This window comes from Pituophis catenifer, unplaced genomic scaffold, assembly GCF_029215685.1.
Source record: "Pituophis catenifer annectens isolate HBS135680 unplaced genomic scaffold, rPitCat1.0.hap2 SCAF_2, whole genome shotgun sequence".
Lineage (NCBI taxonomy): Eukaryota > Metazoa > Chordata > Lepidosauria > Squamata > Colubridae > Pituophis > Pituophis catenifer.
Genome location: NW_027256882.1, coordinates 108,762,905 through 108,786,324, shown reverse-complemented (window position 1 = coordinate 108,786,324; position 23,420 = coordinate 108,762,905). Strand labels below are relative to the sequence as shown.

General features: G+C 40.3%; 1 protein-coding gene across 2 annotated transcripts in view; it reads left to right on the top strand.

The window, feature by feature from the left end:
- Window positions 1-23,420, top strand: part of DPYSL3 (dihydropyrimidinase like 3) — a 75,882-nt gene that overhangs the window by 29,108 nt on the left and 23,354 nt on the right. The window contains exons 1-2 of one of the 2 annotated variants that reach the window (XM_070937355.1): window positions 9,374-9,692; window positions 22,873-22,961. In XM_070937355.1, coding sequence (XP_070793456.1) covers window positions 9,651-9,692; window positions 22,873-22,961 — 131 coding nt within the window. In that variant the 5' untranslated portion in view covers window positions 9,374-9,650. Of the gene's footprint in view, window positions 1-9,373; window positions 9,693-22,872; window positions 22,962-23,420 lie in introns of those variants that run through there. The other variant, XM_070937354.1, reaches the window with a different exon arrangement.

The window sequence follows — 23,420 nt, the reverse complement described above, 5'->3', positions numbered from 1 at the left end:
AGAAAAGATGATGATGGTGAAAAACAATGTGATGCAAAAATTAGCAGTTTCAGTGGGCCTGATAAAAATGCACCTACAAGAGCATCAAATTTGAAAAGACACTTACAGCGTTTTCATCCCAAAGTGTTAGAAGCCGTGAATGAGAAAGATAGCAATGAAAACATTGCATCTACTTCTGTGACAAAAAACGTTCAGAAATCTACTGGAGAACAATCACAAATAAGAAAATTCTTTATATCTGACAAAGTTACCATAAGGATGACACCAGAAAAATTCAAACACCACATTATTGAAATGGTAGTAAAGAATAGTGTACCACTATCCTTCTTTTCACAGACAGCCTTTTTAGGCCTAAATGGAGAAATGGCAAAAAAACTTGGTGTTTCTCTGGAAAGAGAAAGTATAAGGAAACTTATAATTGAGGAGGCCAAATGTAAAAAGGAAGAACTACAGAAAGTTATGAAAGGACGTTTTGTCTTCCTTAAAATGGATGCATGCACACGTCACAGAGTCAATTATTTCGCTATTAATGTTAGATTTGTGGATGAAAATAACAAAACAATAACACGGACCCTCGGAGTAAAGGACACTCAGGCACATCACACCAGTGATTACCTTCAGAAGTTAGTGGAGGGTGTTCTAGAAGATTTTGAAATTAAAAAGGAACAGATTTTATGTGTTGTGACAGATAACGCTTCTAACATGTTGAGCACAATTGAGAAGATGAAGGCAGATGAAGAAGGTATCAAACAGATATTAGACTTAGAGGAAGACAGCTCTGCAAGTATTAGAGAAAGTTTAGAAACTGAAGAGAATGCTGACATTTTTTTAGACAACTTTGTTGAAGAAGCATTGAAGCTTGCTACTATTCATCATATGCGATGTGCTGTTCATACACTGCAACTTGCCATAAGAGATGGATTAAAAGATCGCCATGCAGCTACATTAATTGGCAAATTACGGCAAGTAACTGTTGCAGCCAGGGCCCCAAAAACAGATGCAATTTTGAAAAGACGTGCAGGAAAAGGAGCCATTTTGGATCAAACAACTCGCTGGGGAAGCACTTATTTAATGGTGAAGCGTTTGCTTGAACTTAAAGACTTCATAGAAGAAATGGACAATGAAAATCTTGCATTAACTGCAAGCCAGTGGACACAAACAAAAGAGCTGGAGAACCTTCTTTCTCACCCCTTCACTGTCACCAAGAGGTTGCAATGTGATGATCTAACCCCGGGTAAATTCCTCTTGGAATGGAAGAGCCTGTTATATCGCCTGAACAAAAATGGAGGGTTAATAGCTGAGGGCATTGCATCTTCAATGATGAAAAGAGAGAGTCTTTTGCTGGAAAATGAAATCTTGTTAGCGGCTATTTATGTCGACCCAATGAGCCGACTTTTATTGAACAGTAAACAGATTGCTACTGGGAAAAAGGCCCTCTATGATGTAGCAGTTCGCATGAAGGGATTACGACCTGAAATACCTCCACAGGAGGATGGAGTTCTTTTAAGCAATAGTGGTAACTCAGAATCATCTTCTTCAAACGAAGAATTAGACTTTGATTCCTTCTTAAACAAAATGGAAGTTGCTAAAGGAAAGCGACGTCGCATAAGCGTTACAGAACCAGTAAATGTCCAAATAAAAAAATTCCAACAGGAGTTTTATAAAGCACTAAAAGAAGTTGAAAAGTATGATCGCTCATCAAAACTTACTGTTGAAGAAGCCATCCTTGTTTATCCAGAGATCGTTAGTGATGTGGCCAGAATAGTTACTGCAATGCCACCCACCCAAGTCAGTGTCGAAAGATTATTTTCAGCCCTAAAAATAATAAAGTCTGACTTAAGAGCCTCTATGAAAGAGGATCTGGCAGAGGCAATTCTCTTCCTTAGAACTCTACATTGAATTGATTTGCATTTGCTAAGCCTATAACTACATTTCAAGATTAATATAAACCATTTCTAGGTTTTACAGATTTTGTTTTTGGTTCATATAGATAAGCTTTGTTTTTGTTCTAAAACAACCAAATAATGTGGTTTGTATTTTTGAACTGGTAAAGTTCCTGTTCCTGATGTTTATGCCTGCTGCTACTATCCAGCAACTTGATTAATTAAATTAATAAAAAAAAATTAATAAAACTTTGTTGTTTTCATTGTGTTTGTCTTTTGCTTAAACTGTTCAATACAGTAGACTGTTGGCTTCCCAGCCAGTAGTCCTGTGGTAATGACATGTATGTTGCCTTTCTTTCCTTCAAGGAATGTATAAAATACATTCGCATATTAATACAGAGGAGTCGGAGTCGGGGAGTCGGAGTCGGAGTCGGAAGTACAAAAAACTGAGGAGTCGGAGTCGGAGTCAGAGACGGAACATTTATCTCCCGACTCCACAGCTCTGCTCAAGGCACTGATGAGGCACTGGCACAAAGAGGGTTGATGGCTCCTTTACATTCAGGACCCTTAAGGCCTGAACTCTGCATCACCCCTTGCATGGAAATAGAGGTTATCTTGAGGAATCACATCATGCCACTGCTTCTGTTCACAGCGAGGCTTCACTGGAAGGAGAGGAAGAACTAGGGGATTTCGAATTTTCAGGTGATGAGGGGATTGCCCCAGATAAACCCACCTATTCTGGTTTGTTCCGCCCCCATCTTTTTAAAATCTTATTACTTAAGGCCAAAATGACTGCTAACATGGGGCGGATGGAGAGTTCCACTGTAGATACTATGGAATCTCAGGATCTTTGTGCTAGTCTATTTACAGAGCAGGTCACCACCCAGGAAGTTATTCCTTCACCAAAAATTTTTGTTGATGTAATTCAAAGGCAATGGGAACAACCTGCCTTGGTCTCAGCACCAAGTGGCATGGATAAGAAAATGTATGTACACAGCTGAAAAGGAGCTTGAGGAGCTCCTCCAGATTCCAGCTGTTGACGCCCCTCTAGCCAATTTGGCTTCTGCAGCCATTCTCCCCTCTGATAACGCGGAAGGGTTGAAAACTGAGGATAGGAAAGCGGATTTAGCTGCCCACAAAACTCACCAGGCAGCAGCTTGGGCAATTCGATCTGCTACAGCAGCTTCTTTCATTTCTAGAACATCAGTCTTATGGCTGAAACAGATGCAGGCCAGGGCTTCTCCAGAGGATACCAGTCTCCAACAAGACATCAGTAAACTGATAGCTGCACGTCACAGATAAATGACTGACCACAGATCCAGGGCTGGAGGCAAGAGGGCTGGACAGACTGGCCCCCAGGGTCCACCCTAACCCACTGACCCCTCCTTACCTTAGCCACGCCCAGGGGGTACTTAAGGTCCAGCCATGCGTCCAGGCTCAGTTCCAGAATTGTACCTGCAAGAATGAGATACCTGTAAATAAAGACTACTGATCAACAGAGTACCCATGTAGTGGATTTATTGGGCTCGATCCTTGAACACCCATGACACTGCAACTGCTGATGCGACCATTAATGTGGCAAAATTTGCCTGAAGAGCCTTGGTAGTACAAGGGTTTAAGGCACCCTGTTATTAAGCTGCTTAAGACCAGCTGCCTGCAATTACTGCAGGGTTCGAATCTCGCCAAGGCTCAAGGTTGACTCAGCCTTCCATCCTTTCTAAGGTAGGTGAAATGAGGACCCAGTTTGTGGGGGCAATAAGCTGACTTTGTATAAATATACAAAAGGATGAAGGCTATTGCTGAGCACATTGTAAGCCGTCCTGAGTCTTCGGAGAAGGGCAGCATATAAATCAAATTAAAAAAAAAAATTGCCTCTAGGGCTCTGGCTTCCAATATCACCTCCAGACGTTTGTTATGGTTACGCCAGTGGCAAGCGGACATGAGGTCCAAATGGCCTTTAAAGGATGCCAGCTGTTTAGGGAGGTGTTAGATCCTATCCTGGTAGAAGGTAAGGATAAAAGGAAGGCCTGCCTCAGTCAGCTAGGAGATCAGACAGGAGATCTACTCCTTATTACCGCAGGCAGCCCTTTCGGAATACTGAGGCGGGATTCTCCGCCTCGCAATTCCACAGACAATATTCCCACAGTTTCGATAGGGCACAAGACAGGTCAGGATTTCGAGACAGATCTCGACAGCCGCAATCCAGACCTTATCGAGGATCCGGGGGACAGCCTTACCGTCATTCGAAATGACTCATGGACTCAGATCCCTATTGGTTGCAGGTTAAAGATGTTTGCCGACCAGTGGAGGGAGATAACCACAGATGCGTGGTCCTTACAAACTGTAAACCTTGGACTGACCCTGGAATTTTGTTCCAGTCCTCCACGACGATTTATCCAATGTCCCATAACCGGAGATTCACCAAGAAAGCTATTATGGAGGCCGAGATTCAACACTTGCTGGATTTCAAGGCCATAGAGCTGGTGCCAGTGGGGCAGAGGGGGTTGGGGTTTTACTCCATACTCTTCCTAGTTCCCAAAAGTTTGGGTGGCCAAAGAGCTATCTTGAACCTGAAAGAACTCAACGTTCATATAAAATACAGGTGGTTCAAAATGCAATCCCTTTATTCAATCCTGGGTTGTCTCAGACAGGGAGATTTTTTAACATCTATAGTTCTCAAAGAGGCTTACCTCCATGTTCCCATAAGGCTAGCCCACAGTAGGTTCCTCAGATTTGCATTTGCAGGCCGCCATTGGCAATATCGGGCGCTTCCCTTCAGCCTCTCCTCAGCCCCGAGAACCTTCACCAAGTTGCTGGACGTAGTAGCAGCACATCTGAGGGAGCACTCCATACGCCTACAGTGTTATCTCGACAATGTTCTAATTCAGGCATCATCCCTCAGGCAGGCAGAACGGGATTTGCGAGTTACAATCCAAACACTCCAGGACTACGGGTTCTCCGTGAACTGGGAGAAAAGCCATCTGACACCGTCCACAAGGCTTACCCATTTGGGTGCAGTGATCGATACTCAGTTATCACAAGTGTTTCTATCTCAGGAGAAAAAGGACAGTATCAGGGAGATGGTAGATCAGGTGTAGACCTTGGCGTTAGTGCCCCTATTGCTTCTTTCCCAGCTATTAGGGAAAATGATTTCTTGTTTAGCAATAGTTCCGTGGGCTTGGTTACATACCAGGGCCTTGCAATGGCTACTTCTGCCCAGTCAGAGGTCAGGATGCAGCAACTCCCTGTGCAAGGTCAGGGTTCCTCCACAGGTTCTTCATTACCTGAGCTGGTGGAAGTCAGCAGCCATGGACAAGGGCTGCTTATTTCGAGACCCTCCCAGGCTGGTGGAACATCGGACGCCAGCCTCTTCGGTTGGGAGCTCATCTTAATTCCAATGTGATTCAAGGGCGGTGGTCTCAGCAGGATTTGCTAAACGTCATCAATTGGTTGAAGCTGAGAGCAGCCCATCTGGCACTATGCCACTTTCAAAAAGAGTTGGCGAATCAGCATGTCCTTTTGTTGATGGACAATGTCACCGCCAAGGCACATGTCAACAGACAAGGGGGCACTCGTTCCAAGCTTTTCATGCGCGAAGCGAGGAAGTTGGGTCTCTGGGCAGAGCAACAGCTGCAGTCACTACAGGCAGAACACATTACCAGGACGTCCAACTCCATGGCAGACTGGTTGAGCAGAACAACAATAGACCAGTCCGAATGGCGACTCCACCCAGACCCCTTCCACCTCATAACGGTTCGCTTCGGGACTCTGGTCATGGACTTATTTGCCAGCCCACAAAATACCCACCTGCCTCGGTTTTTCTCCTGGAATTGGACACCAGCAGCTGAGGGGACCAACGCTCTTTGTTGCCCATGGCCGACCGAACTGCTGTATGCCTTTCCTCCCATTCCGCTGATCCAGAGAGTAATCAGGAAAACCTTGGAGGGAGAAGCGGAGGTGTTGTTAGTGGCACCTCATTGGCCGCGACGTCCATGGTTCGCGGACCTATGTCACTGTCCATCTCGTGTCCCTGGATATTACCACCACACAGGGTCTCCCTCAGTCAAGGGGCCCTCCAACATCCAGAACACCAGTGGTTCAAGCTGGCCATTTGGCACTTGAGCAGGAGACATGTTTTGCAGAGAGTCCTGCCGGCCAAGGGGACCCTGGACCAATCTGTCTCCCGCCCTGTAACAATTTGTAACAATGTAACAATGGGGAGACTAGGGTAGGTCTTGAGAGTAATATCTGGGTTGAGTTTGATCCTGTTTCTGTCAAGGAAGTGGACAGGATTATGGGTAAACTTGGTTTCTCCACTTGCTTATTGGATCTTTGTCCCTCCTGGTTGGTTTCAGCTGCCAGGGAGGTGACTAGAGACTGGATCCAGGCAATTGTCAACGCTTCATTGAAGGAGGGGGTCTTCCCCGCCTCTTTTAAGGAGGCGATGGTTCAACCTCTCCTCAAAAAGCCTTCCCTGGATCCAGACTCACTTAATAACTATCGTCCCGTCTCCAACCTTCGCTTCATTGCGAAGGTTGTTGAGACTGTGGTGGCGCAACAGCTCCCACAGTTCTTGGAGGAAACGGAATACCTAGACCCGTACCAATCAGGCTTCCGATGCGGGCACAGCACGGAAACGGCATTGGGCGCTCTGGTGAATGATCTCTGGAAGGCTCGGGATGGTGGTTGTTCCTCCATCCTGGTCCTACTTGACCTCTCAGCGGCTTTTGATACCATCGACCATGGTATCCTACTGCAACGACTTGTGGGGTTGGGGGTGGGAGGCACTGTTTTACAGTGGTTCTCCTACCTCTCAGGTCGCTTGCAGTTTGTATGGGTGGGGGGGGCAAAGGTCCACCCCGAGGCCCCTAAATTGTGGGGTGCCTCGGGGGTCGGTTCTCTCCGCCCTGCTCTTTAACATCTATATGAAGCCACTGGGTGAGATCATTCGTGGCTTCGGGGTGAGGTATCATCAATATGCTGATGATACCCAGTTATACATCTCCACCCCAGAGATGCCCTTTCCGTGATGTCCCGTTGCCTGGAGGCGGTGCGGGCCTGGATGGTTAGAAACAGACTCAGACTCAACCCCTCCAAGACTGAGTGGCTGTGGATGTCAGCATCTCAGGTTTCAGAGACCCCATTACTTTTGAAGGGTGGGGAAAAACTTGCCCCCGTTGATAGGGGTCGCAACTTGGATGTCCTCCTGGATGCTCGGCTGTCCCTAGAAGACCACCTGATGGCCGTGATCAGGGGGGCCTTCGCACATGTTCGCTTGGTGCGCCAGTTGCACCCTTTCCTGAACTGAGATGACCTTTACACTGTCACTCATTCCCTGGTTACTTCCCGCTTGGATTACTGCAATTCCCTCTACATGGGCCTGCCCTAAGATGCACCCGGAGACTCCAACTGATCCAGAATGCAGCCGCACAGGTTGTTACGGGAGCCCCTCGTTATTCCCATATAACACCTCTCCTGCGTGAGCTGCACTGGTTACCAGTGGTTCTCCGGGTCCGCTTCAAGGTGCTGGTTCTCACCTATAAGGCCCTACATGAGGTCCGGGATATTTGCAGGACCTTCTCCTGCCTGCCTCTCACCGTCCTGTTCACTCACATAGGGCTGCTCTCCTCAGGGTTCCGAAGGCGAGCCAATGTCGTCTGGCGGCGCCCAGGGGTAGGGTGTTTTCTGTGGGTGCTCCCACTCTCTGGAATGAGTTGCCTACTGAGCTCCAGACGGCTCCTGATCTCCGCTCCTTCCGTCGGGACCTGAAGACTTGGCTTTTCAAGCAAATAGGCTGACTCTGATTCTGGGTTTTATTATTTATTATTTATTAGTTAATTTGGTTTAAAATGGGATTTTGTTGTACATGTTTTTAACTTGTGTTCGCCACCCTGCGTCCTTCTGGAGAAGGGCGGCATATATATATATGCAAGCAAGCAAGCAACGCACAGGAGAATGAACGTTGGATTTACCTTAAACGTTCTTTCTATGTGCGCTGCAGGAGAGTCCAATCCCACCCTGGCTTGTTGTGGTCCGGGGTCCAGGAGTGGTCGATTCTTCGATTGGACTGCATCGTCTTCTGTTCCTGGTTTCATTGAAAAAGACACAGGCTCGACCGGGAGAAAGAAGCATGGCCAAAGAATTTCCAACTCAGTCTCTGACCAATCAGACGAATTTAACCCATGCTTGGACTTTCCTGCAGCACACATAGAAAGAACGTTCAAGATAAGTCCAATGTTCAATTGCCTCCAACAATCCGGGTCCCCATTGTATGGTCCACAGAGCATATTGGTAATCATAGACATGCTAATCATAGAATAAAATTTCATAGAATAAATAAATTATATCTAGAAAGTTTGGTTTTTACTTGCTTTGTATCTTCTCAATTTTATGTTTATATGTTATACCGTCACAGAATTTATCTTGCGTATGAATTGAAAATATTTTAATAGAAAGATTAAATGGAATCTGACAAAAATCTTAAGGTATGGATTTCCAAATAAAGCCTTCATAAAGTATGTATTGAAGTATGTATCTTTGTATTTAACTGTAGCTGTATTTTTTTATTTTTATTTTTATTTATTATTAGATTTATTTGCGGCCCATCTCATTTCAAAGCGACTCTGGATGGTTTACAGCATAAAAAATATAATCTTGAGATTGTGTTCATATTGTCCCCTAGTGGCATTATTTCCTAAATTACAAGTGATTTTTAAAACTATGTGGATGAATTCCTTGGAATTTACCTCTTTCCAAAATATATTAAAATTGTAAACTCTCAAGGTGTATGAAAAACTACTTAGAAAAAATAGGAGTGCAATATTAGCAGTAATACATTTAACAAGACTAATGCACAATAGAAAAAGTGATAATACATCACTGATATATTTCAGAATTGGCTAAACTGTATTTACAGAGTTCTCACTTTAACCTTTTAAGTGCTAGCTCAGTAATTTTCTTCAAATTATATGTACTTTCTTTTAAATAAGGAGTTTTTATATCAAAGACCAAACTGGTTAGGCTTATGGGTTGATCCAGCAAGACTCAATTCTACTTGGGATTTACTGAATGACTTCCCACTGTGGGATTATGATGAGTAATGCCTAATCCTGGGTCCATTTTCTAGTTGCGTATATTGTTAGAAGTGTGTACCTAGCTGTTCTTTGCATTTGTCCTGGAAACCAGCAATGTCTTGCAAAAGCTGAAGAAGCTTCTTGGATGAGAAGCGAAACGTCTTCAAAGAAAAACCAGAAAGTCCAGTTGCCTCTTGAAAAAGGATATTTGGGACCTGGATGACGGAGAATCTCCAAAGACATTTAGTCCTGTAAAAGGGTTTACAGATCCTTGTACATATATTCCCTTTGGAATAGAAGGTTTGGAGTCTTTGCATTGCTACCCTCTAGTGGCCGTCACGCCTTATTGCAGTGACAGCAATAAAAGAGTGGGTGAGGCAAAAGAGGCAAGCAGAGAGAAATCAATGCACAGAGAAAGCGAGACTGGAAAGAAGAAGGGAGGAGTCGCTTCATCAGCCATTCTTGTCTTACAGGGACCCAGCTGTCACTGGGAAAGGAGGCGGGAGGGAGAGAGAAAGAGAATTTTACTATTGTGTGAATCAAGAGGGAGGGGGCAGAACAGACAGAGGAAAAAGAGAAAATTGAGGAACGGCATTTGTTCTACCTGAGCTCGAGCTTTTTTGCAAGCTAGTGTTGCTTCTGAATTGGAAGGTAGGAGCCGGCACTGCTGCTGCTGCAACAACAGCCACACATCATGTCTGGTTACCAGGGCAAGAAGAATATCCCCAGGATAACTGTAAGTGACTTAACCTCTCCTGTCTTCTGTTCTTGGTTTTGTTATGCATTCTTTTTATATTTGCTACAGTTTATGTCAGCAATATGGCCAGCTGCGTTGCTTCAGAGGTGCTAGAATGCGTTTTAGTAGGAATACGGAGGTAGCTGGTCAGCGTGCAGAAAAGGAAGGGAGTGTTTCAGGAATGGCCCCCAAGTAAACAAATGGGGGATTTCTGTTAATCTGCGCAAGTGATGATTGTAAGGATTTCATTTTGTGTTCTGACATTATCGTTTTATTAAAATGTAGGGTGCTTATGAAAAGCACCGTTGTTTATTAGCAATACAGACTTAAACTGTTCTGATCAGCTAAACACCCCCCCCCACTTCCTGTTGTCCGAAGTGTCTATAGCATAGTGAAGACATTCTATTTACAAACTTACATAGGGGAAGTAGATGTTCAGTTTGAGATCCTATTTTTTGGGGAGGAGTTGAGCCAAATGCTTGATCCTTCCTCACTTTATTTTATGTCATTTTATTTTTTGTTGCTTCTCATTTTTTTTAAAGATGCTGTTATCTGCAAGCTGTCTGCGGCATATTTTTTTATTTCTTGCAAATTTGGGTGCGTCATGTGCTTTGACTACCAAAGAGGGGAAAAAGGAATTGGTTCTTTTATAAAAAGAGAAGTCAGATTTATGAACTAATATAAGGAATGTTCATTTATAATACAATGTTTGCTAACCTGAAGAAAAATATATTCGCTGCGAAGCATGGAAGAGAGAGAGAGAGAGAGACTGAAATATTGCAGTATTTTGCATCTTTCTTGGCGTGTGCTCTGCAGATGCCTTTCCAGTAGATTCATACTCCACCCTGACTTATTGTTGATGCAATGAAACGCCTTGCACTGGGGGTACCCCCTTGGTTTTTAATAGGCCTGAGCTTTTTTGTTACTGGCTTCTGATACAAGGAGTGCAGCTGTACTTTGTCTCTAATGCATTTTAATGAAATCTTTTGTGGGATGGGATATGCATTGGGGGAATGGATGGCTACTCCATCTTTGTAGCAAACAAAGGAAGCACAATGAAACACACACACACACACAAAACATACACTTGACTGAAAGCTTAACATCTATATATAATTTCCCTGAAAAAATGTTTTTGGTTAAAAGTCACAAATTTTCTGTTAATCGGGGTGCCTTGTTTTTTTCGTTTGAAAAGCATGATTATATAAGTTACAGATTTATTTTGCAGTGAGTGAAGCATGTTTTTCCCCTGTGATCTTAAATAACTGAGTTACTGAATAAAATATGCCATTTTAGCTTGTTTGTTTATCCCATAAAAATAGGATTCTTCTAGAATCTTAGGTCAGACTTGGGGTTGGTATTGTTTGTTTATTTTAAGATGCAATAATATCGAGGATCCCACTCCCTGGTTATTTCAAGAAAGCATAACATCTTCACTCATAGTTCTTCAAAAAATCATTTTGAACATAATTGATTTACTACCATGAAGTACCCACTATGGATCAATATGTTTGCTATTTAAATCAGTCTTATCTGCTGTTTTTCAGTTTGAGCAATCCAGAAACCAGACAAATGTACCGAGCGTAATACAAAGGACCAGCCTTGGGAAACCGATGCATTTTCTTTCCCCTTAGGTCTTCAAGGTGTGATCCACATCCATTAGCTAAATTCCATGATGTTGTTTTCTTTTGTGCTGCTGCACCTGACTGCAGTACTTCTGCTTCTTTGATAATCTGTGCAGAGTTGCCACACCTACTTTGGTATTCGACATAGCCAACATTTTCTTTGAAATGCTGGGAAATCCATTTTCACCAGGGTTTGGTCACTTATCTAGTATCTAGAAATCATATTCTAGAACCCCTCTGTCAGGGTCCATATTGCAATAATGTGTCCTTTGCTTCAAAACAAGAAAAGTCTTGTGAGTTTGGCCTTAGGATTTATACTCTTGTCTTCTAAGTGCAGTTATGTGTATATAGCTTTGTGTAATTTTTAATGCTTGCCTATCTTTCTAGAAGAACTGAAGAGAAATAATTCTTGCTGAGAAAGTAATCTTAAAATTTTGAGGATTGGATGGGTTAAATTAGGTCATTTGAAAAAAAGATTTTGAGGTGGCAGATGAAGAAAGAAACTAATTTTCTAGATCAAATATGTGTATGCACTTATGCACAATTGGTAATAGGTATGTACAAAGGTTACACTATTGTGCAAATATTCCTTACTCAAAACACAAGGATCTATAATTCTACTGGGAAGTGCTCAGAAGTTGCTTCTTTAAGAACACTGGGACCACCTTAAAGAAGTATATTCCCTGCAGACCAAATGGTGTGTCTTCTGAGTAAAGTTCTCAAATCCCTCTGCACCTATTGCCATAAAGGAACATATTTTACAAAGAAGAAAGAAATACTGTGGATCAGGATTATATATAGGTACATGCAGATTGCTGCATAGATGATGCAGGTTGAAAGCAATTCATATTATCCTCATTATTCAATAGGCTGGCCATCAAGGATATATTGTATAAAATAATGTCAAATTCCAGCTTGATTTCAGATCAGATATATGTGGTAATTTATTCTTAAGATCATGAGTTCTTAACAATCTAGAAAATGTTGATGGAAATTATTTTAATGTTAAATGATTAAAATCAAGAGAACTTCTCAAAAGAAGAAATGTTAAAAACAGTAGATTCTGTTGAAAGTCTCCAAAAAGTATAGGAAAGGAACCTGGGATTTTAACTCAACATATTATCTTGGAACTCATTGTGTACGCTTTAAGGTTATAGAAAATTATTAAGAATTAATTTCTTAGATGGTATTATGCCTCCCTAAAAGCACATTATATTTTTTCCTAAATTGTGTTTGGGAGTATTAATCAAATTAATACCATAGTGCATCACTGTGACAATTGGCTCACTTAGTTACTGCTTTTGGCTTAAATGTTTTCAGGAAATTGGAAAGATATGTAACATACATTAATCTTTCTAATGTAACTTTATTGTACATTTTTAAATTTCTTTTATAACATAGTTTATATTTGAATTTTGTGAAACTGTTATGGGTGTTGTCTCAAAATGGCTGCCTTTGACATGATAATTCACAAAATAGCCATTTCAGAAATTGGTAAAACTGAATTATGGAAACTAAAGGCATGTTGCAATCATGGTTTGAACCACAGACCTCTAAATCCAGCGGAGTGTTAGTTCATAAAAGGCAAAAAGATTTGCCCTTTTTGGAGGGATTAATATCCTCTTCCCCCACTTTATCTTCAGGTCCAAATCTAGAAGGTGAGAGATAAAATCTAAATATAGTCAAAATAAAAGAACAAATCCAGAGAAAGAAGAACAATTCACCTAGACTTAGAGATAAAAAATACAGGCACACCCTACTCTTTGTTTTCTATTTTCCATTGCACTGCTTTGTCTCCTTAATTTGTCTGCTTTACAATCACACTTGCTTTATCTTTTTGAATTATCTAATTGTTAAAACAGTTTTGGAGGATGCTTTCACTCTCTGATAATTGTTTACTACTTATCTACTTTGATGGTCATCTCTAGCTGAAAAAGTAGGGTGGATGTAGGAGATGACCAGGCTAAGCCTGGGGGGGGGGGGTCAGGCGCATCATCAGTTTGGAGTCCCTTAGTGCTCACAAGATATCTAATCCCAGCCTTCTTTGAATTCCATTGATTCTTATCTACCACCAATTTGCCTTGACTATAGTAGTTCAGATTCTTGTTTAGAGCAGCATGGATAAACTGATACTCATTTGAACAAATCTGGTTCCTGTTTTATTGCACCTGATAGTAACACTTATCTCATCTCTACTTTTCATTGACAGTTCAACTCATCTTTACCTATATTTCAAGGCTGAGATTACTTCATTTTCAGGGTGAATAGGAAGGGAAAGTGCAGAGATCCTGCTAAGGGGGGCGTCCTCAGAAGCACCATCTTACTGGAGCTTTAGACCAGGAGAGGCAACCCAGTGCCCCTTAATTGTTTTGAAATTAATTCTCATTAACTCTAGTGGTTAAGATTCTGGACAAAGAATCAGGAAATCTGTGTTATAGACCTGCCTTAGGTATGGAAGTCAGATGAAGGACTTGGAGCAAATCAACCCAAGGAAGAAGAGAATGGCAAACCTCTTCTGGAAATGTTGCCTAGGAAAGTGCATGGACTTGTCCATGTAGTTACCATGAGGCAAGTCTGGCATTAACTGCCATCCACCCATCCCAAGTCAAATGGCTAGGGGTACATATTGTGGGATAGGCAAGATTATTAATTGTCTAATCTTGATTTAAGGGAACTATATTTATAATAGATATGAACACATTGGAAAAACACTCCTTAGATCAGACTAAGGGCAGCATTCTGGCAGTGTACACACCTGCCAGATTACACCGCATGGGGCTAAACCACTGTGTACTGTGAACAACAGCAGTTGTTTGCCCCTATAGTTGTCAGCTGTGGTGATTCTTATTGAGAAGAGGAAATGCAACAACTCAAAAGAGAGAAATACTGTCATTGCGTTATCTTTCTGATGTTTCTTTCAGTAAGAGGAATGACTTTTAAAACGTTGACTTTCTTCCAACAAATGTGCCTTGAGTATTATAAACATGGAAAGTACTGGGGGGCTTTGACAAGGGTAAATCATCTCTTTTCTCAACCTCAATATAGATATGTGTCTAGTTATTTTTGAGTGTCAGTCTTATGACATGCTAAATATTGCAGACATAGGGATTGAATATGGATCAACTTTACTTATTGGTTTATTTACTTACTAGAATTATAAGAGCTCAAATATGGTGTGTATCAGGACTTCCCTTTTTTAATTCAAATAAGAAGAAAATTAATTACGGAGAAGTGACAGCGTGCAAGGAGATGCATTTTTACTGTACCCATCCAGGACAGTTTACACAGGTCTGCCAAGCGATGGTTCATCCAGTCAATTTACATGCCAATATAGCAGCAGCAGTAGTCCATGAGGCACAACTTTGGCTATCTCTTGAAATGTAATATACTAACTATAAAAATGCCTTTGCTGCTCATACTTCTGCACTAAATTAGCTTGTTTTCAGTTAAGAGAAGCACTGCAGACGACTGCTTAGTATGCCAGTCTTGCACATGCCCCATAAATTCAATCTTGTTTTCAAAAGCAGCTTCATGGTTTGACATTATGTACGAAATAAAATTCAGCAAATAAACTCTTTGAACCATTTCTAGCAAACCTGGAAAGCTGTTTTCATATTTTGTTTAGCAGTGATCAAGGCACCAGGCTAGAAAGCAGGAGACTGTGTTTTAAGTCCCGCTTTAGTCATGAAAGCCAGCTGGGGGACTTTGGGCCAGTCTCTCTCTTTCAGACCAACCAACCTCACAGCGCTGTTGTGAAGAAAATAAGATAAGGAAGCCATGTTGGATATATTCACCATCTTTTGAGTTATTTGTAAAAATAATGGTAGGATACAAATAAATACAATAATGTTTATTTTAAACCATAATTTTTGGCTTATATAGTGATAGTGTTATCTGCTCAATTGAAAATTAATTTGGGCTTATTCCTCCTCCTGGTTATGTGGAAATGCTGAAACCTTACAAATCTGTCTTATATCATCTCATATCATACCATAACTAAGTATATCATACATTGTGCATAATTTTGTCCTTAGCTCATACTTTATATAGAATTCAGGTTATTTTTTTAATCTTAAGCATCTAGTTTTAGATCAAATGTTTTCTCTTTTTAAACATATTTACAGTATCTTAGTATTTCTTAGCTGCTAGCCAACCCAAACTAAGCAGTGACAGTCCCTGTTTACACTTGGAAAGGAGATCTCAAGGGGATTTCAGAGATTTAGGCTAGGCTGGGAAATCAAATAATAATATTAATTGAAAAAAAGAAGAATATCCCAGAAGAAGGCAATGACAAGCCACTGCTGTGTTGTTGCCAAGAAAATTACTTTTGATTCAAAGGAATTTGAATTGAAGAGAGGCATTTACTTTATCGTAAATTCAGGTTTAAACTACCTTAAGTAATTGAAATATTCTGAAATGACTTTTATTTTCATTAATCTGTTCTTATTAATCTAATAGTGGTCTATATGTTCTATATTATTTTTTAATAGAGATCAATTAAGCTGTCTCTTTTAAGGAATCTGGTAGAAGTCTTCCTTTTGGGATCAGATAGGATTTCTTTTGGAAGTCTGTTTTGTTTATCTCTGGACTGAACCTTTTTTTTGTGAGTTCTTTTTTGCCCCAGCAAAAAAATAAATCCAAATGCCTTAATTTTTTGCAATCTTACTTGTAGTACCTAGATCAATGATGCTCAGCTGGGTGGCGCACATGTGCACGCCGGAAACCAGAAGAGCAACGCGTGCCCACAGAGGGCTCTGCATGCCACCTCTGACATGCGTGCCATAGGTTCGCCATCACGGGTCTAGATTGATTTTTTTAGGTGTTATTAAATTATTATTTTATATTGATGTTTTAATTCTTAGCCACCCATATTTGCATATGAGATGGGCAGCCATATAATTTGATATAAATAAACAAACAAACGAACAAATAACCAACCTTCATATTAGGATGATTTAGAAGTGATGGCATTCAACTGTTGTTGGCCTGTATGATTTTAGAATCAAGGTATTTGAAAACACTAATAACACAGTAACACTAGTCATATTGTAGAACCTTACAATGTTAAATCATGAACATTATCTCACAACCTGTTGGTATTGAAGGTAGTCTTCTCCCTTTCTCTAGGAAAAAAAATTGACTTACAGTATATTGTTACTTTTGTGTGGGAATTCACAAGCAATAAAATTTTGTGTAACAGTAGAGTATAACATTTTATACTGGGGATTTAGAAGGTTTAAGTCCTATTTAAGTCAGTGGAAAACACAAGAAGACTTGGGGGAGGCTGTGCTTTAGTTATGTAGACTCCATGAATGAGTTTATTATCTGTACTCTGTAGTTAGTATTTGTCTCAGGCTAATAATGGCTAATGATCCAAGCTGACACAGGGTTGGCAGGAAAACGTGGTTGGGTGTGGGGAAGCTTAAATGAGTTTTGGCAGAATGAACAGTGTGTTTATTGTAATAGTCCAGAGGATCTCAATAAGCAAGTTGAAGTCCTTGCTTTACTCAATCCTTTTCCTCTAAATGATTTAGTTTCCTCTTCAGTTCCTCTTGTATATGAATGTATCTAGGATGTTCCATTTTAAAATAGACATGATGTCATTCTACATATCCTCTCCTTCTGCTTCACAGTTAATGCTTGGGATGAGTTTGATGCTGATTTTTTCCTCCATTATCCATTGTATTTCAATGGATAAATACATCTGATTTCACAATCAAGCTCTTTATGTTATAATTGCAATATTTTTAAAATGGGAATGCTTTGTTCCTGATCTGGTACATACTATGCTTTCGAAATTATTAATGGTGATAAACTCATATTCACTTTTTAGAAAAAGAAACCTGAAAAATGCGTACATATCTTAATACAGAAGGAAATGCGCTCCTTAGCTTTTATTGCTGCTTCATATTATTATCATTTACTCCTTTCTTGAAAGGGCAAAAAGGTTCAGATAGCTTTCCTCAAGGAAAAAGATAAGCTTATTGTACAAAAGAGGAATATGGACCTTTTTTGTTTTGTTACAAGCAAGAATAGGAAACAGTCCAGGTTGCGTTGAACCCTCCTGGGTTTGTCCATGGTTCAGTACTGTCAGTCATCATCATGATCATCCTAGCATTTTTTTCTTCAGGTGCGGGGTCCACTTTTCAGGTCAACAAGCTCCATTTTGCACGATCTAAGCATTCTCTTTGATATTAGCACAATTCCCATTTTCTTCTGAACTGTGTGATTGCTGACATGGTCAGGGAGAGAAACGTCTAACAACCAAGTTTGATGTATGAGACTGTTGATCAATTTGGTTGTGATGAAAATAAAACCTGACTGGCTTGTTGCCGGAGCCTGACATCGGTTTGGTCTATGTTCAGCTCAGCGGGCAGTATCACCACTAAGAGGAGCAGACCTCACCATTGATTGGGTGCTGAAAATATGTTAAAAATCCAGTTCTGAGAACAATTCAGAGATTGTGCATAAATCTGACATACCCAAAACTTACATTTTGTTTATAAAACAAGTAATACAATGGATTTTAGCCAAAATAACCACCTGAACTTCTGGAAGTTCTGCTGAACCATTCTCAAGTGTCAAGTGGCAGGAACAAAATCCAGAGTACCTTCATTTTCCTAGGTTTTGACTGAAATAAAGCCCACAAATACAAGTAGTTCTCAATTTACAACCACAATTGAGCCCAGAATTTTTATAACTCACTATGATCATTAAGTGACACACCCACATGGCTGCCTCACTCAATTATCACTGAACTCTCCACATTGCGGTTGTTAAGTAACTGAAGAGGTGCCTCAGAATAAGGGAGTCTTGGGAGGCCCAGTGCCTACCGGCATGTGGAAACTTGCTATGGGTCAGAAGGCCTCTCCCAGCTAGCCCAGGAGTGTGTGGACCTTCTCTTTGCCTCTCCCTCCTCCAAATCCTGAGAGGCCCGGTCTTCTCTGTGCCTCACCACCACTACCAAGTGGCCTGCTGAGACTTCCGGGCATGGCAAAGTAAAGAGAAATCCATGGTGGAGGAAAGAAAGGAAGCGCACATGCCGTTGGGCCTAGCTAGCCAAACCTTCCAGCCCCTGGCAGGTTTCCACACACCAGTACACCTAGCTGGCCAAGGTCTCCTGGCCCACAGTCAGGGAGGGGAAATTGCAACATTCCTATAATGTAAGAGTGGATGCCCTGTCAAGCACCAACGTTTGTTCAATTTGGTGCTACAACTTCGGGAAGTTGGAACTTTGGGCAAGGATTTCAAGTCCCTTTGTTTAATGCCATTGTAATTTCAAATGGTCACTGAATGAACAAGTCATAAGTCAAGGACTGTATTGGAATGATTTTAGAGAGAGAATAGAGAAAAGCTGGTGCATAACATCTGCTTTTCCTCAGTAGCTTCCAGCATGGCGTATCCCATCAGTCTATCCACCCCTAATCTTCCCAACACATTCCCTTCCTTCTCCTGTCAACAATCGCTACAATAGTTGATGTGCAATATATATGAATGACTTTCCTGCATTTCCTTCTATCCCTTTTGTGCCTCCCCTTAGCTGTTCTTGATCTTTCATTCATGGCATATCCCACTGGATAATCCAACATTTTACCAGTGCCTTCCTTTCCTTTCCTTCCCATAGCTATCCCCAATAACATTATATTGTTAGATTGGCCTAGACTGCTTTTCCTCCCTTTTTATAACTGGATATCTATACAACTTCCTTTCTTGAAGACTTTCTGCACATCTAGTAAAATTTGGCAAGTTTGTGGTGCTCTGGAGTCCCATCAGTGAAGTAACATTATCTTGAAGGAGCCCAGAGGTTCCCTGTCTATAGCTGTGTCAACCTTTGGAATAACGTAATCCACAGTAAAAGAGGCATAAACATAGTCATCAATAATAAAACTTTAATACATTGATATCAAGGAAACAATAGTACAAAACAACAAGGACTAAGTGGGATCACAGGTCTGTATGCCATATGTCAATCAAGGTCTTCAAGGCTCTCCTAAAAGGCAATAGTGCCAGGGCTATGCAGACTCAGTATTCCAAAGGCTGGTGCAGCTACAGACAAGGGATCTCTCTGGGTCCTTCAAGATGGCTTTACTTCGCTGATGGGATCCAGCATATACTTTCCATATCTAACTAGATGTACAGAAACATCCAAGAAGGAAAATTGTTTAAGTAGCTAGGTTTTAAAGAGGGCTTGGATATAGATGAGAGCCAGCACGTTGAACTGCATTGGTCACTTGTGAAGGCCAAATGTCACATGGACAAAACAAGATACACGTGAAACTTTTTGCACAACTGCATTATGAATAAACTGAAGTTCCTGAGAGGTTTTCAAGAGCAACCCCATATAGAGCAAATACAAGAGGTGACTCAGGTTTGAGTGACTGTGAAAATGGCCATAATGGATATAATTGGCACATGAAATGTATCTGTAGCTGCTATTAGCTGATCGATCAAAAACAAGAAATCCAGGAGTCCTCCCTGCCTCCCCCCCCCCCCGCCCCCAATGCAGACAAGTTCCACCTGGGATAGTGCAGTCCCACTGAAAATTTATTGGGAGATCTCTGGAAACAGGTGTATCACCACTGAATATTCTTAGGGATGAGCCTTTTCTTACCTATCCACACCCCTCTGGATCCAAACTTCAGAACATTTTCACAGTTTTTTTGAGTGTAATTTCCATAAATTAAAAACCAGGCTATAGCATAATGATATGTGGTTCTTAAGAATAATAGGATGTGGGACACACCAAAGGAATTGCTATGTGTAGTATTCCTGTTTTAGCTAGGCTGCTGTATCTGCAGGCTCTTCTAGGATATACCCTTTCATTACCACCTAGTGGGTTTTCCCCAATCCCAACTTCTTTGGAGAGTTAATATTTGTAGTTGTCAAGTTCATTCAAAACTTTTTTGGATGGGTGAGGGGGGCTTTTTTTTTTCCTCTTGAGATTTTTTCCCTTTTTTGTACAAACCAAAGCATGATAGATCTCTGATTTATTACCCAATAATTCAGCCCTGAGTTCACAATAGTATATAAATGATAGATTAGTAGAAGGCTTTACCTCTTAAATTGCTTGCAAATTACAGGTAACAACCTTAATTGCTTTCTAACTATAAATTCTGAATGACTTTTGATATTGCAAATAGAAAAAAACACAATCATTTAACGTTCCTAAACAAATTCAGGTTGGTTAGTTTCACACTAAAATAAATAGGCTTTTCTACCACACAGTCATTTTGGCTTTTCAATGTAATCGTTGAAGTTCTGCAGTGCACACAGCATTCCTTGTAAGGAGGTCCTACATTATTTACTTTGGCATTAAAGCATATTCAGAAATTTGCATGATATATGAACAAGGACTCTTTGACTTACATAGAACTAAAATAGCATTTCCAAGAAATGGGAATTGATTGATGTCGTTTCAACTTTTTGTGGCATGTAATAAAACAATGGGGTTTGTTTACTACGGTATTTTTTTTGCAAATTGCCTTAGCTCTTGTGAAAAATCTGATAGTGGCATTGAGATTTAATGTTAAGGAATACAAAACCAAATGTAACCTTCCCAAGTGAATGCTTTGCTAAAGAAAAAATAAGGGACAGCTGAATTGATTCTTGCAAATTGGTACATTTCAGAGAAACAGTGGTTTGTCATCATTTAGTTATGTTATTAATTACAAATGATGCCTTGTGTATCTTTTCAAAATATTCATGAAATATTTTCAAGTGATTGGGAGATGTATAGGCACATTAGTCAAATCCTGTACTACTTTTATACATATAAAGCAATGTCTTATAGCATGGGCCCCCAACCTCCGGGCCACGGGCTGGTACTGGACTCCGGACTGCTAGTAACCAGGCCATGCAAGCAAATGAAACCCCATCTGCACATGCGCAAGATCCAGGCAGTGCGCAAAATCATGGTCGCCCAGTCCGTGGAAAATATACCCTCCACAGAACTTGTCCCTGGCGCCCAAAAGATCGGGCACCCCTGTCTTATAGCATTTTTTTCTGAGGAAAATTTCATTCAAATATACTATTTCACATACTTGGGGTCTTATAATTTAATCATACATGTTTATTCAGAAATAAGATGTATTTATAGCAATCAGCAAACTGATTAGAAAGTGAAGCTTTTAAGAAAATATACTATAACAATACTTGAGCCAGGCCGAATAGAGCACTTGGGATATGTTTTTGGTGTTAATCTGAATACACTTACTCTGAACCTCCAAAATATCCACACTTTAATATTGAATGCATATTTGGTAAAGATAGAACATCCTTCCATCATTTTGTCAACTAAAGACAAGTCAAAACTTTTCTGAATAAACAGATCGCTACTTTGGCATTGTTCTGCCATAAGCCTACCAATAGGATGAGATGCAGAGGCTTATCCTGGTTGTTCTATGGTAATCATCTTTTTAACTTCTCAAATCTGAGCTCCTCCTTCAGTCCAAGTATGCATTTGGGAACCGGTACATTATATTCTTCGCTATATATAGTGCTGCTGTTGTGGCATTAGATAAGATTGTGACTCAGTGGTGAGATTATTGCCAAATGAATACCAATAACTCTGCTGCAAAGGATTTAATGTCTATCAGTTGTTCAGATTTTTGCTTCTGTAACACATTCTCTGAATATGATTAACTTTTTAAAATGTGGTACTAATATAATGATGACACATCATTCAAAAAGAATGTTGTTAGAAAATAATTAACAGGAATTTTCAGTTGGAACACAATGAGACACATTGTTCATAACAGCGGTGAGAATACTTCAGACAGACAAAGAAAGTGGAAGGGCAGTTTGTAACCCAATATCCCATACCGAGTATAGAAAGAATATGGGAGGATTTCTCAAAGTATATTTATAACTAATTTTTTTTTTTTTTAATTTGATTTATATGCCGCCCTTCTCCGAAGACTCAGGGCGGCTTACAATGTGCTTAATTAAAACAATGTATTAAAATATGCACACCAAAACGCATAATATATCAGAAGTAACAAATCTTGGGTCTAGACAGGTAGTAGACAAGAAAGGAAGTTACAGTGCTCAAAACCATGTCTGAGCATCCTTTATGCATATTTTTCAGGGAATATTTATGCTAGGGAAGTCTTCTGTCTATAAAATAAGTCATTTTTCTTTTCTACAAATTGTTCTATTAATCTTTTTTCTCAGAGTTTCATGTTATGTTTCAACCTCTCAATGCCATGCGTAAACTGTAAATGAAGTTAATTTAAATATCTCAAAAGTTTTGTTTTGACTGTAAGCAACACAAAATGGAAAACCTCTTATAGGAAATAGTTCTGATGGCTGAAATTTCTAAGGGCAGTATGATTGTCTTTTGCTCCATTTTGCTCCATTTGTCATCCTAAATCCACCATTGGATGAGCTGAAGTTCCTGTCCTGTAAAATGATCCTTTCTGAAAATCTAGAAAACTAGAAAATCAAGTTTGGAAGGGTTTAATTCAGCTCAAAATTTGAATTTTGTATATCTCCCTCTGGAGAGGGATAGATTGATAGAAAATGACACAGATATTCTTTGTTTTTCTTTCACATAGAGTGACCGTCTTCTTATTAAAGGAGGAAGAATAGTCAATGATGACCAGTCATTCCATGCTGACATTTACATGGAGGATGGTCTTATAAAGTAAGTATAAAGTTTCCAAGGCTTGTTAAAAAAACAATTGAAGAGAGAAATCCAGCAATCCTTTGTTACCAGCTTCTGTTTGGGTTTTGACTGAACATCCTAGATCATCTACTGTTACTTCATACTTACTGGATTTAAACTCTCATAGTATTGAAGTATTCTTTGGTGAAGAGAACAGGGGACAAGATTAATTTATGTCAGGGTTATGACTTGCCATTTCATTATAAATTGAAGGGGAATTTTTAAGTAAGGCTACAATTATCTGATGTTTTTTTATCTGACTGCTGTCTGTCTTTGCCAAGTCCTAATAATCACATACTGATTAAAAGCTGTGTATTTTTCTGATCTATAAATATATGTATTTAGGATTAAAGCCCAATATCATTATGGAATGTTTTACATCTAAGGTCTGTCATGTTTCTTATGTAATTTATTAACTGCTGGTTTGTCCAGTGTAAC